At 41.7% G+C, this 15,398-nt stretch overlaps 1 protein-coding gene across 1 annotated transcript; it reads left to right on the top strand.

The window, feature by feature from the left end:
- Window positions 1-3,259: 3,259 nt before the first annotated feature.
- LOC110986433 (organic cation transporter protein-like) lies at window positions 3,260-15,069 on the top strand. The gene is made up of 10 exons (XM_022248281.2): window positions 3,260-4,097; window positions 4,354-4,457; window positions 5,679-5,833; window positions 6,328-6,496; window positions 7,657-7,807; window positions 8,401-8,495; window positions 8,737-8,945; window positions 11,485-11,593; window positions 12,203-12,411; window positions 13,248-15,069. The coding sequence occupies exons 1-10, from the start codon at window positions 3,696-3,698 to the stop codon at window positions 13,382-13,384; spliced, it is 1,740 nt and encodes a 579-aa protein (XP_022103973.1). The 5' UTR covers window positions 3,260-3,695; the 3' UTR covers window positions 13,385-15,069.
- The last annotated feature ends 329 nt before the right edge of the window (window positions 15,070-15,398 follow it).

Genomic DNA, 15,398 nt, shown 5'->3' with positions numbered 1-15,398 from the left:
AAAAAAATGGGGCTTCCGTGTTGTTGATTAGGACAGCAGACAGTAACCCATAATGCTTTGCTTTGCTTGTTGGGTAGCTGTGGCGTATTTCCTTCACAGGTTTTTGACTTTGCCTTGAGTCCCAGCGCACTAAGGGCGATGGCGGAATGAGCGAAATTTCGCACCCCTGGCCAGATATTTTCTGCTTTAGTCATTGGTTAGGCATTGGGTGACTTCGCCCATTCCAGTGTAACGTATTGATCAGGGTCAAACGAGAACCAAAAGTTAGAATTGGTGCTGCCAAGAAAGCACAAAGCGCCAGGAAAACGAACAGACAATATTGTTTGCGGTCTCTCCAATTAGTGAATTATGCATTGCAAAGAAGCGAACCAAAAGGGGCTACTTTCCTTTAGAATGTAAAAAATACTGCAGTACAGTAATTAAGAAACTTGCTGGGCATTGTTTAGTAAACAAAGTCAAAGATAACTTTTGTCACCGTCAACAGCGTGTGCCCTGGCGCTCGTACTTTGTCTCCGTTGGATGAAGATCTTTGTTCCTTTTAGGGGTCGCGAAAGCACGCCACTAGCTAGTTGTGTTTTTTCTCCATCCAGATCTGAATCTACCTACTGAACTCTAGTGCGGCATATTGTACTTCCCCGGCCCCTGGCGCTTATCTGAGATGTCATAGGTTTCAACCAGCATCTCTATTAAAGGCACCCGATGATCGAGCTACTCAGCCGGTTGGTCAGCCGCGATATCGTCCCCCATTTTCCACGGCAGTTGATTTTTTTTTCTTCGCTTCAGAAAACTCTCTTGTAAATCATATATCCATTATTTTCTTGTTTAAGTGGGTTTCCCGGGGTAAAGAAATGAAACTTTTAGCACTGTCTTTCGTCAAAAGTGCACGAGGTCGGAACTGAGAAATCAGATTCTGCACAGATTTGAAATCAAATGAATATTCTTTGAATACGAATACATTCAAAATAGCGAGTTATGACGTCTATGAGGACAAATTTGTAATTATACTGAACTGCTCACTTCAACTGGTCCACAGCGATGTATCGCACTGTGGCCTTGACGACCTCTTAAGCTCCGCTAATGCTAAAGGTGTATAGAGAAATTTTTGCTAACTTCAACAATTGATATTCTAACGAACGAGATCATTTATAATCAGCAATTCAGTCGATTAGAGCATGACAAATATGTAATTTGAAGTCTTTACCAAGACTACTTTCACATCCAGTCATACCATGAAAAGCAACTTCAAATCAAAATTAATTCATAGATGTAGGCCTATCACTTGCTAGTTCTGCTAGAATTATATCGATTATATAAGTCTTTTTCATTAGTCAACTTTTATAGCGGTGCACGCATTTCAGGCTCTTCATTTTGGCTGTAAAGTGAAAATTTTCGTTAATCTTGGCACAAAGGAATCATATATCATTTTTTTTACGTAACATGACATGTACTTGTTTGGAGCGCAGGATAAAACCCCAAGGGGCACGATATTCTGGCACACCCACAATAACATGAGCATATCAATAAATTCCAGCTGCAGGTTCACTGAGTTTCATGCCAGCATCCGCCAGCTGGGCCATACGGTCCGGATTAGCCCGCAAAATGCACGTACAATGTAGCTGTTAAACGTCTCATAAATGGCGGTACATTGTATGAAAGGCAATGAAGCATCTTACAGGCACGCAGACAGCAACAACGAACAGCCCTGACAACATGCAATCACAACGGGTACGCTTCGTCTTGACTGAGGCAACAAGCACACAGTCGGCAGGTTTAGATCATGTGACCCTCTCAGTGGGCTTTTTTTTGTTGATGCAAAAAGTGAAAAAAAAATCTCGAAAACTCTAAAAGTGGTCTATTTTCAAGGGACAGCAAAATGGAGTCTTTATAAAACTAAAGAAGAATACGCATACAGTTTCTCAACAGTTTAGAGCAAGAATTTCACTTAAAAAATGGTAGATGTTTATATTGAAAATAGATTCCTGACAATAATATGATGCTAATAGTACCGTCTCATCAGTGAAGAGTTGATCGAATGAATTGTACTGGACCCTCTTTGTAACATCATCGGGGCGAATCTGGGGAGCGTCGGAGGCGCACAATCCCCCTTTTTTTCAACCCCCCAAAAGTGAATAAATCAAGAAGAAAACGAAGGAGGCAGATGGAAAAAGAAGTGGGATTCCTACTGCCTGAAACTGCACCACAGGGCGCTTGAAATCCAAAAATTTCTTCGGCAGGCCCCCGGTCCTTGCGCTATGTTCTTCGCGGGCATTTTACCATTGCTGCTTTAGTTCACGCCCCCCTCTCCCCATTGGAAATCCTGGGCACGCCCCCATTTGGAAAATCCTGGATCCGCCCCTGATTATGAAAGGTACGGGCAGTGACAGTTCGCTGTTGTAGCGTCAAAGAAAAAAAATATAACGAACTAAAACTCAATAACCAAAACATGCTGATTCAGCATGACTGACTTTTTAAAAAAGATGTTGCAAGTCAAAATTTGTGCCTTTTTCATTATTCTCTTGGTAAGTCTTGCCAGGACATTAACTTATCCAGGAGCATAAATCCTTAGGGATAGTAAGAAGCCCGAAGGGTCTAGTTGGATGATTCCCAACGCTTTTTCGTGTTTTGAAAAAAGTGGAATTGAGTGTTTTAATTCGATGATTTATTCTCACATTAAACTACGTTTTTAGCAGAAATGTTCACCTTCCAGATTAATCTTTTTGTGACCTTTTTGCCAGCAAAGTCTTCAGAGTGAGCAGGTTCAGGAGAGGTTGGCAAGTTTCTAACAATTGTCTGTAAGATTTACGGGTGCATTGTCAAGCAACCGCCGCACCGCACCTGTTTCACATCAATAACATCCGTGCATGTTCTAGCATTGAGTTGCCATGTGATTGTGATAAGCGCATATTGCGTAAAACGTAGACAAAACCCAAAACTCTGGCACGGCGCAGAAAAAAGTCCGAGAAGTGTCCGCTTGGATAGCTACAATGATAAAATACATATGGAATCGTGTAAACCGAGGGAGGATTTCAGTTACTGCGTGTGGACCCCCCCCGAAAAATATGAACTTTTACGGTGCATTTAAAGAAATAGAACACAAAGTCGTATTCTGTCAACTTACAAAAGATGAGCGATCTGGCCCGACATTTTACCCAATCCAATCAGATTCCGACTGATCCCGTTCAATTTGAATCCGTTCAAACCTTCGGAACATCATAATTATATATTCACATGTACGTAACACACGTTGTCGGTGAACATTATGTATGCATTTCTAGTGGTTTACGGTCGAGTAGCTCTGCAGAGACAATTTTTCATGCATTTAACGTGTGGGTATGTTATGGTTTTCAGGGCTCAACTATCACAAAAAGTGTGCATTATACAATGTAGACTAACACATTATTGCATTGAAAGGAATAAAGCATTTCGGCCGTTTGCAGGGTATTACCCCAGGCACCGAAGTCGACTGTTCTTGCCCTCCAATGACGCGTGGCGCACGCTGCGGGTCTTCAATTAGTTTGCATAATGTGGGCGAGAGTGTGTTACAAAACGCGAATCTAAAAGTGAAGGCTGACTTGTCTACAAAGCCGTATGGTTTCAGAATACACATTTTGAGTTGAAAGTGCATCACGTTTTGTAACTAGTACTGTGCCGGCATTTTCGAACACACTGCAATAGAAATTATCGCGAGCATCAAAATGCACTACGAGGACATCTTGATACATGTTGGGCATTTCGGCAAGTACCAAAAACTAGTCGTTCTGGCCTTGTGCATGATACAACTTCCAACGGCGTGTCAGTTCATAGCTCAAGTGTTTCTGGCGGCCGACACCGATCATTGGTGCCTGATCCCGGTGAGCGAGGCAGTCAACTGCAGCCGATTCCAGGTCAACTCTGACTCCGCCTGTCAGGAAGCGCAGAAAAACGAGAGCATCCCGTACAAACTCGACTCCGACGGCAACTCAGTCCTCTCCTCATGTGAACGGTATGTGACTGCCGAAGACGATGGCGAAGGAGGTCGGAATGCCACGGATATCATCGCCTGTGATGCTGGGTGGGATTTTGACCGATCACGCTATAAAGCCACCATCAACGAGGATGTATGTAACCTTAGTACACGCTGTGAATTCCTGCATTCACTTTGCATCTCGTTATTTAACTTTAACCGCCCGAACTCTTGAATACTGTTATTGCTTGAACGATTTCAAATTCACATTTTTCTCCCTCGTGTCAAATTCCTTGCTATGAATGTGATAATTACTTTTTCACATGATGATCCTATGGGGTATGTATATAAGTCTTTAAATTTTCTTGTCTTTTTGTCCAAGTTGTTTCGTTTCGGTTTCCCTTTAACAGTTCAGCCTGGTGTGTGAGCGGAAAGCTTTCGCTGGAGTTGCCCAGTCAGTGTGGTTCGCAGGTTTACTAGCAGGTTCCTTTGTGTGGGGATCGGTAGGCGACTGGTGAGATTTTTTTTTTTTAAGATTTGCAGCGAAACGACATAATCACTTACTTCCTGTTGGGATGAATCAATCAAAGCCGACAGTTTCTAATAATTTCCCCTGAGCTTACAGGATCACTGGCTTTTCAGCGAAAACCTTGCATTACTCGTGTGTTCCATTCAGTGAATACCTTCAGTGTAAATCGACCAGAAGAGGGACATTTTTCTCTTGGCCTTCGGTCTTTGATAACACACATTACTTGTGTAATAGCGACCTGGGTGGTCAGTTGTTCCGGCCGCGATCGCTGTTATAATTATGTGATATTGGAGATATATGTGGAGACTGATTGGTCGACTGACCCCTAATGGTGCGCTTCTGAAACCCTTGAATAGGAGAAAATAAAATTTACATCTCTTCCATTTACTTCTTAAATTTGACGAAATCACCTTCGGAGACAATATTTGTACAATTTTTTTTACCATAGTAATTTTATAGATTTTTCAATTTTACGGTAATTTTATAGAAACTGAAAGATTGCTTGACAGAGACACATTGGGCCCAAAATTGACCTCTCACTTCCGTAAGTCCAAAATACATCACAACTATGGTAACACGGTGACATTTGTTTCTACGCAGATAAGAAGATATAAAATGTTCCTTTAGGTAAAATCTGAGCGTGGAACCAAAATAATTTGAGCTGATTCAGCTCGACAAATTTAATTTACCAGAAAAACCGCATTCCCGAAAAATTCTTAAGTGTAATCTGACCTTTTCGAAAGTCCAACTGAATCTTGAACCCATCAGCTGTTGTTGTAAGTAAATCCCCGTGACGTTGTACATTCTACTTTTCTCGTGAATAAATAAAAACAACCGGGCGTGAACTTGTATGGAAACTCAGGAACAATGATAGCTGAAGTTGCTTAAAATATACAAAGATAAAAGTCAGACATCAGCGTTTCTTTGAGCACGGCTGTTTCAGGTGGAAATAATTCTCCCAAAAGGTTTCTTGAACGTACATGTACGGCGGCGGCCTTGAGTGAAATCGCCGTGACCATATTACGCAGATCGCGCGAGGGTTTCAGAAGTTCACCTTTTTACCATTTCTATGCTGCTATGGGCCTAGGGATGATGGCAGAGGAAAGGGTGGGCCTGGGTCGCGGCGAGGGGTGAGGATCGTGGAAATGAAAATCTCTCCCCATTTAACTTCGCCTACTTTTGTCTACTTTACCCTTTTCTGATCAGGGTTGGACGAAAGGCAGCTTTCTTCCTGAGTCTGTCTCTCGTCACCATTTCATCCATCGTGACAAGTTTTGTACCCAACTTTGCGGCTTACACCTCTATGCGGTTTATCACTGCAGCTTGCGGCTATGGAGCCAGCCTGATCCCAATCATTGTTTGTGAGTGCCGTATTCTTTCTTACCTGTGTTGTTTTAACGGACTTTTGTCCTTTACCGAATGTGAAAACAACGAATAAAATACACTAACGCCTCTTTTTACAGTCGTTTTTCAGGTGGTCAATGTAAACGAGAATATTACAATTTTATTGTAATATTATATATTGTAATTTACAAATGGATTATTCTTGAACAATTGCCATTGCCGCAGAATTTGCCCTTATATTTCCATTTACGCTGTGTGCTTCCCGTTCATCGTGAGTTCACACCGATACAAGAAAACAAAGAGCTGGTTATACATTCGTGATTTCCTGTGATGGTGAATATGTCTTTTTATAGTCGAGACCGATACTTTGACGAGGACCTTTATTCGCAGTCTTAATGTTTATAGACTGATATATATTTTCACTTCAAAGTCACATCTAGTGTGTTACAAGTAAAATAAATCTTTTATCAGTCGTTCATTTACGTGTGTATGTTTGTTGTTGTTCTTACAGCAACGGAGATAGTTGGGCCCGAGAAACGTGTTTTGGTTGGTACCCTGCACGCGATCTTCTTCGCGTTGGGATACATTCTCTTATCCTTCGCTGCTTTCTTGTTGCGAGAATGGCGCTATCTACAGTTGGCAATATCACTTCCTTATGTCGCTGCGTTTCTCCTTATCATGTGAGTACACTGAGGAGGGAATGCAGAATTAAACATTTAAGTTAAACTAGGTTAGACGCAATATTACATGTATATGTGTGGTATATACCCTTTACTTGTAGCTGGCCAATAACCCTGTTTCATAATGATTTCACTTCCGTACTACTTACATCTTGAAACTCAACAAATGAGGCAACGAAGCGTACCTTGTTAATTGGTTTTGAACACACAACATCCAGTGGACAACCGGTAGATTGATCGAGCTATGAACATCAATACCGAAATTGTACGGGTATACATTGAAAACGCCAGGGAGTCGTGCACTCAAAAAGATCCAGCTGTCTCCCGCACTTTTCAAGAGGAAGTAAACCAAGGACATTTCTCTTATTAAATAGAGCTCTTTGTTCATTACCATTTTAAGCCTCTTTTCACGGCTGTCAATCAACTGGGAAATACACTTAATGTGCGGCACAGTCGGGGGGGGGCCTTCCCCTGTTTTTGTGCCTTGCGTTGTTTTGTGGGAATCTTGGGAATTTCTTTCATATTTTCGAGGGGAATGCAGTGGGCTCAATATAGCTTATGCAACACATTTTTTTGGGGGGGGGGAGGACTTCTTTGTTACATATCGTGCTGGATACTGGGAAACTCCAAGTTGGTATGACCCCAAGTTTGATTCAAAATTCGGGGGGGGGGGTGGAATCTTAAAAAGCAGGAGGTGCAGGCCGTATGGTCGCCAGTCCTCCAGGATTTTCATCCATAGCAATTACACTGCTGTTGTCGTTGAGTCCAACTCATGTTACACTCTGTTCAGTTATTCCCTAAGGACAATGGCTAGATTCGTCACATATAGTCTAATGAGTGCAGGCGTACGTATGTGGAATGAACATGTATATACGCTTTTCTGCCATATTGTTGTACGTCATGTATGGACACACTCAGGGGTGACGCACAACCCACCCTAGGACTAATGTTGTGCAGTTCAACACCTGTGAATCCATGATAAACGAAGGACAAATCCCCAGATTGATGACATTGAACTTGAGACAACTGACATTGAGTTGACTGACAGAGAATTGACGTATTTAACCCCCCCCGACACGACACCAAATCAGTCATAGTGACTCTTGACAGGGTGGCTAACATTGGCCCAGAACTGAACAGTTTTCCACTTCCGTCAATAGAGTCTTTCCTGAGTCACCGCGTTGGCTCATATCCAAGAGCAAGTTCAAGGAAGCCAAGAGGGTAATCGGTAAAATCGCTAAAGTCAACGGCACAACACTTCCTGAGAACTTATTTGATGAGGGGCCTCAAACTACCAATCTGCAGGGAAAGGTAAAACTCAGAAACCAATTGTAACTGTGACTTAGCTGACGAATGATTCCTCCCGACACTTGTTCAAAGCCATAATTATTTCCCATGAAGTCAAGTTCTTCATTTGAAGTATCGGAAAAAAAAGCTCTTTGTTTTCAAATATGGGTCTTTGTCACTTAATTCACCACGGTACTTTACCGAATGTGCTTTAGTGTTCTCTCTGGGTGTATCTCGTTTTTGAACTCAAAACTTTTCGTCGTGAGATATGTTAAACGGTCTCCATGGATACACTCATAAATGTTTGATATCTAACCAATAAAATAAACTTGAATCCATTTTCCAGTCAGGGCTTGTCACAATCATTGGAGAAAGATGTTACTTTCAAATGTACAGTTACAAAATGAGACAAATACTCTTCGTTTCAAAACCTACAGATACCTTTTTTCAGGTAAAGCCGGTTTGATATTCTGCTCAGCAAAGAATTTGTCGTTCCATATTATCTCCATGGTCGTTCAGAGCTTAACAACAATGCGTGCTGTATTACGGCTGGACCATTCTATATAATGGAAATTGATTAGTTTTCTTGTATATGATTATATTTATTTCAATGACAGGAGGTTCAGTTTGATAGATCACGACGCGGGACGCACTTGGATCTCGTCCGAACTCCCAACATCCGGAAGAAAACATTAATAATATTCTTTGATTGGTGAGAAGAGGAGTTTATCATTAATTTTTATTTAAAAAATACTTGTATTGTGAAGTAGAAAAAATGAAACGTTTTCATAAGCAATACATCCTAGTAGCTTCCAAGCCCAGAAAAAATCGCAGCCAGGCAACGTAGCGACTGCTATTTCTTTTTCACGTTGATCTTTTCTGTTAAAGAAAAACATTGTTAAAAAAAAGGAAACTGGACACATGAAGAGGTCGATCTCGAAATTTTAATCCAGGTTTGTAGCCGTTATGGCGTATTACGGGTTGTCTCTGAGTACTTCAGCCCTCGGTGTCGATGACTACATCGCTGCCTTCGTGTCCGGAGCTATAGAGATTCCAAGCTACCTTTTCTGTTGGTTCATCATGGAACGACTCGGCAGGCGTCTCTCGTTGGCGGGTTTCTACATATGTGGTGGAGCGTTCTGCCTCATCACCATTTTCATACGTGAGTTTCATGCCTGCACACTATTGATGTTGTTGCTAACTCCTGTAAAGCGCAGAGGCAACCCGTAGACAGTTTTGTGCCTGAACAGAGTTTGAGTTGTGTATTGGAAAGAAAAAATGTTCCCTGAACCAGTGGAGGGTGTGTCCACTATTTCAGGCCCAATTGAAAACAGTGTAAAGTCAGCATTGTTTGGGGCCCAATAATATGCGTATACAAACATCCCTGAGGCATCTGAAACACACGTTGAATCATTGTATGGTCCATAATCTTTCGCTTTCTTTTAAATTTTCTGTGGGTTAACTGATTACATTTTGAGTTATTCCCTAAGAAACAAAATTACCCCCCAAAAGTGATTTTCCAAAGTCTGCATGCAGCCATTTTTCAAGTGACAACCCTGAACTTTCTTGGGCACTTTAGGACCATTTTTCAACGGTATTTTTTAAGCCATTCTGCTCTCAGATGAAAGCTCAAAGACCCAGGGAGTTGATTCTGGCAAAGATTTACACAATCTCACCATTTTGCGGGCCATACAATCTCCTTTTCAAAAGACACTGTGGGGGCACTTTTAATGCTAATGAGCTGGCCAGAAATTCTTGCTTGAATTAGTGGACTGTACCCTGAAGTGCAGTTCCCACCTCAGATGGGATTTGTAGCTATTTATGGTGACAGACAACTAACTGTGGTTCTTTTCAGAACCATACAGACTCACAAAGATATCGTATCCTTGCATGGTGCTACCGCAAGCTTTCCACCTTAAAGGAGCCTCCGTTGCTAGGAAACTCGCGCCCTCTCTTGGTCCAGCTCGGGACTCACAAAATGCGCGTAGAAAACATGGTTATTTACAGCATCTTACCCACAAGGCTTTGGAGCGGCTGTACTTCCTTCACCAACTTTGTGATGGGCTTTCGCTCTTTGGACGCTGCCACCATAGGCATGCAGAGCTCCGATCTGGCAGCTTTATACAGTAAAGATAGCCGGCTCAGTAATTTTGCGCGTGATGCGTTAGTTAATTCTTATAGGCCTACCGTATGGCCATGCGATTGAACAGAGCGATTCTGACCGATTATACAAGCTGCCAGTTCGAGGTTTTGCATGCCCAGCCTAATTGTGTACTGTTGCTGGGCATGGCAGTGATTTTGTTTTTCCCAAACAGCTTTAGTTTCCGGTCTTGTGATTGGACTCTGTTATGTGCATATTTAATACATGATTCTCGACATCACAAACCAAACTTTGGGTGAGAATGTTCCTTTCTCACTTGTTATTTACAAGTTAAAAATAGAGTTGTAAAACGAGAGAGTATTCTAGTATTGCTCTGCCGTTTGTTAGTTATATCATTATCTGTCTGGTTACATAGCGATTACAAAACGCCGTTACAGCTGTTGAGATGTCGTATAGGCCCCTACCAGTATATATTTTCGTCTATAAGTTTGGACTGTCTCAGTGCAAACATTCATACAACACTGACAATTGCAATAATAATCATTCGTGCACGTGGTGTCCAACTTCTACCATTTCCTGGTTGCATGGTAACACACATTACGATATTTTCGAACTGCATTCGTATATACATTCTTGGCAACAAACGACTGTCTTATACGGACCTAAGGATAAGAGTCTGTCTTGTGAAACGTATTCACTAACACCAAGCTAAATTGACTGACGCTTGAATAAATTTTTTAAATAAAACCGGTAAGACTGGCACTCGCACTATACATGTGGCTTTCAACTTCTTGCGTCTCTTGGCTACATGAAAATTACAAACATTACGGTTGTTCATAACTACATGATGCGCTTCTGTATCTTCAAAACGTTAATAGCTACTTACTTTATTGATGGAAATAAACAATAAAACTTTCCTTGCGACTTCTTGAATATGTACACCTGAGCATAAATGGCCAACAATTACAGTCGGGAAACCTTTCCAACTACCAGCACTATACGGCTACTTGCTTTACGTTTCTCCTTACGTCTACAAATGTAATATATCGCCTAGCGATTTCAAACATCTCATTTATGATGGAATGATTTTTTTAACTGTCTTTTCCGATGCCCTTAGCCGTCCCCCGGAGTTTTTTTTACAACGCCAAGACAACCTCGTGCACGCACAACATACACACAATGGCATGTGCACTTCTGTGCACGAGCCTGAAGTGAACATGGCGCTTTCGATCCATGGTTGCGGCAGTCCAGATCAGCATGCATATCAAAGTATTAAAAAAATAAAAAAACCAAAAAGAAAAAAACCCTTCCCTCCTGGTTTTTGCAAATACAACTGATGCTTAACTATTTTTTAAGTGGCCTTACGTAACTTTCACACACCACGTACCGTCTACTTCTATACTGCGTTGCCCGGCCGAATTCAAAAGACAATAATTATTCTCAAGCCTCTCAAATAGAAAAATTAGTTTCTCCTGAAAATTGTCCGATTTTTGTTCCCCGTACCTAAGGCAGTTTGAATCTTCAGCATTACAGATTTACCCCTCAATGTGTACTGAACTGTATTTTCGAATGCCTTTATTTCCATGATGCGTTCCTGCAGCCTTGGGCCCAGCACGGGCAGCAGTAGCCATGATAGGGAAGTTTTCTGTGACTGGTGCTTTCAACCACATCTACATTTACTCGTGTGAAATCTACCCCACAGTTGTCAGGTTTGAAACCTCTCATTCTTCTCATAGCATATTTTCCCAAATTAATGAAACCTTTACATTCCAGCGTAAGCTTTTTTGGGGTAAAATCTATTTTAGTTTGTGTTGATATCGTTTTTTGTTTTTACAGCTTATCACTGATTTCATAGAAACCTCGGCCACAATGATGGCATTTGGAGAGTGATAAGGGAAAGAACGAAAAGTCGCGTATCCAGCTTTTGGTGTCGGGGAGGGGGGAGCCAACAGCGAATGCGTCTTCGTGCCCTTTCAATATTATGCTGTGGAGAAAACAAAATCATTAACCTTTCGGTCCTGACATCCTTGCCTTTATTTGCTGGTGTTGTTTGCCCAGGGATATGGTGCAGATATTTGATAAATAAACGTACCAAATATTTTCTTTCATACTCATCCATTCTTTGTAACAAATAAAATCCCCAAAAATCTTCGTGTGGGCGGTACCCACCCCTGCCCCCCATACGCCACTGCCTACATATGCCCTTATCCAGGGAATCGAAGGCAGAGAAATTACGTGTAGGCCTAAGGAAAGCGAGGAAAGAAACACAATACTTTTTTAATGGGCTGATATTGTTGTTGTTTTTTTCCGTGATGCAGGAGTATCGGCATGGGTATGTCTTCCATGGTGGGGCGTGTCAGCGGTATTCTCTGCCCCATCATTCTGCTCCTGGGTAAATACTGGGAACCATTGCCTCTCTGTGTCTTCGGTGGTAGCTCCTTACTGGCCGGGGTATTGTCACTGATGCTGCCAGAAACCTTGGGCTACGACATCCCTGACACTATAGAAGAAGGAGAGAAATTCGGAAGTAAGTCTGCCGGTCGTGAAACCTCATACAGGTTCACACACCCTTACATATGTATACGTATGGGGTATTTCCTTTGTTCTCGTGTACAAAACTCCCACACAACGCGGACAAAAATTTCATATCACTGCCATTTCAACCAAATTCAGTTTCCTGGGTTGAAACTTCGACCGTATGTCCCTTATATAAAACACTTCAATTTGCGACGGATGAATGACACTTGAAAATTCCTCCTTTTTGAGTAAATTTGAGGTATCTATTTTTTGAAATTTTTGTGGGGTACCACTTTAGTGCCCCACAAGGCTCAAAACTGGCCTTGTGGGGTACCTTCCATTGTTCCGGTACCCCACAAGGCACCAAGTACAAGCGCACCATGGCTCAGCACAGTCAAGCAATGAACAGCTTAATACACCCTACACAACACAACAAAGAATGGAACGCAACGCAATTAAACATAACACATTGCAACGCAATGCAAACAAACACAGCACAGCAAAACCAATGGCGCAAAATAGGACTAGACAGTATGGCAAGGGGAAGTAAACAGAGAAGAAATCGATTACTGTTCGATACCCAAACGATTCCTGTTGGTTGCTTGGACGTAATGATCTGGTGTGCACAGCACGTTTTTCCAGCGTTGAAGCGATTAAAAATTCTTGCCAGGTTTTCAAGTTTTATAACTTTGAATGTGTTTTCGCAGGACGTATTTTCGTTTTCTCTTTGCATTTGTGGATTTTGTAAGTATTATGCAGCACTTGATCAGCTTCGATTATGCACACATCTTAGGCGAGATCATTAAACCTGAATGATATTCTATTTGATTACCGTTCATCTTACAGGCAACCAGGGATTCTATTTGTGCAACAAGAGCAACCAAATCGACGACAACACCGCCACCGACACCTCCCCTCCTCCTACCTACTTGCCTCTGTCGACGGGCGACCAAAAAACCGATGATGAAGCAGTGTCTGCTTGAGATCATCGCTTGTCGAGCGTCAAGTTACTTCATCTATGCACAGGCGAACGAAGCTAGATTCCTCTCGAATGCACTGCTATGACAAGTAGAAAGGGTTTTTGTACAGTTGTTTTGGACAGGTTTGTGAAAATACAGTGGTATAATTTAAATATTTGCTACTCTGTACGCTGTCATCCTTGGGATGGTTCATATCCTTTCAAAACATGGGACATAGCTCCTCCTCAGCCATTTTCCATATAGTTTAATGCGGTTTCCAATGCATGTCATCTTTGTATTGTCAACTTTCTTCCTCGAATCTATCCACTTTGTCCTGTCCCATCCTCTGCCGTGTCTCGGCTCGTGCATGCAGAGTTATAATAACCCGAGTCATTGACTCGTCCGACTGGAGTCACATTTGATGACTCGACTCGACTTCCGACGGGTAAATGACTCGACTCGAGTCACTGAGAGCAAATGACTTGACTCGACTTGAGTCCCTCATCAGAAGACCTGACTCCAGTGAAAGTTATTGAGACTCGAGTCCCAGTTAAAGCAATTTCTTGGTGCTAATAATTATTTGCAATAATGTAAGGTGCCAGTTTATGTTCATGTCGTATTTTATTACCAAAGGTCAGATGCGGCGTGACCATAATGTAGAAACCCAGTGATGAATTTTAAAAAGGAATAAATGACTCTCTCTTGGTTTTATTTATTGGATTGTGTTTAATATTGGTGACTTGAATTGACTCGAGCTAAATGCATGCACTTGATTCAACTCGACGTTTTTGCCTAATGACGCGACTCCAGTCACCACGTTACAATGGTTCAACTCGAGGCGAGTCACTACATTCAGTGGTTCGACTCGAGTCGAGTCACCAAAATCGTGACTTGTTACAACTCTACCTGCATGTGTGCTTCCATTTGTTTGGGTGTTTGTTTTCCTGCTTATTCCTGTTTGTCTGTATATGTGTAGGCTGCTCTCAATAAGCCTCAGTTTGTATGAACAGCCCCGAACTTTGAAAGTATCATTGCTTGTCAATAATTTCAGACCCGTCTATCATTATTATCGTATCTCTGTAATTACTTCCTCTCCTTTGGATCTGCAATTTTATCTGTACAAAGTATAGAAATAAATGCTGCTTTTAAATTGAATAGAGTCTTTGAGATATTGGACCAATCTTCATTTTAATATAGCCACGCTGAATGGTTCCACGCATTTAGAGCCAAATTAAATGAATTAAGTTTAAATTGTACTGAAAGGTTTCTAAATGGAAACGGCATATTTTTGAACAATTAAAGACATTACGGCATGTACTTTTCACAGTGGTGCGGCGTTTCAACACTAAGGTATTATGCGCTACACACGTAATCTGTTTGGTCACTCGTGTGAAAAAAGGGGGAATGGCTCGTAACTGTCCTGTTTCACATTTATCTGTCAGAGGTCAAATTCTATGACTGTCCACGGCCGTATGAACTGAAAGGCCTTACTGATGTAAACTGTGTATCCTTATGTGTGTATAGGTGAGGGGCGTACGTGTCCAAGTTTTGATACGGGGAAGGGGCTGTTTTAGAGATAGTCCTTTTTTTAGTCGGTAAGACAGTCAAGACGAGGAAGGTGCTATGGCACTGCTGTGATGCTGGCTCTTTCAATTGTTACAAAGGCAAAATGTCCCTACCGAGGGTCCTGGTAGGCCAAGTCCACTCCCCCCCCAAAAAAGGGCACTGATGCAGCGCTGGTTTGGTAAAGGATTTATATTGGGCTTGTAGATCTTGTTGTGAATATAATCATTGGCATCGTTTGAAAGAAAAATAATGTTGAAGGTATTTTATGATTGTTTTAGTTTACGCAGTTTTTTTATTTGCTGATATGAATTGTTCTGATTGTTCATTTCAATTTTCAGCGTTTTATTTTTCCAGTATTTCATGATTTTAGCTTGGACAATTCGTTTCTAACCTGCCTTTGAGGTTTATGGTTGCTTCCGTGTTCTGTATGTAACTAGCTTGCTTCCTTGCTTCTCATGTAAGTAGATGTCTT

The sequence above is a fragment of the Acanthaster planci genome, linkage group LG04 (genome assembly GCF_054643075.1).
Source record: "Acanthaster planci isolate LZ-2023a linkage group LG04, COTS_SCS, whole genome shotgun sequence".
Lineage (NCBI taxonomy): Eukaryota > Metazoa > Echinodermata > Asteroidea > Valvatida > Acanthasteridae > Acanthaster > Acanthaster planci.
This window is presented reverse-complemented; position numbering and strand designations above follow the sequence as displayed.

Excerpts from the sequence above, each read along its gene's own strand:
- LOC110986433 (XM_022248281.2), top strand. The coding sequence starts at position 3,696 with ATGCACTACGAGGACATCTTGATACATGTTGGGCATTTCGGCAAGTAC. Across the intron at positions 8,496-8,736 it reads TTAATAATATTCTTTGATTG|GTTTGTAGCCGTTATGGCGT; the intron begins GTGAGAAGAGGA and ends ATTTTAATCCAG. Across the intron at positions 8,946-11,484 it reads CCTCATCACCATTTTCATAC|CCTTGGGCCCAGCACGGGCA; the intron begins GTGAGTTTCATG and ends GCGTTCCTGCAG.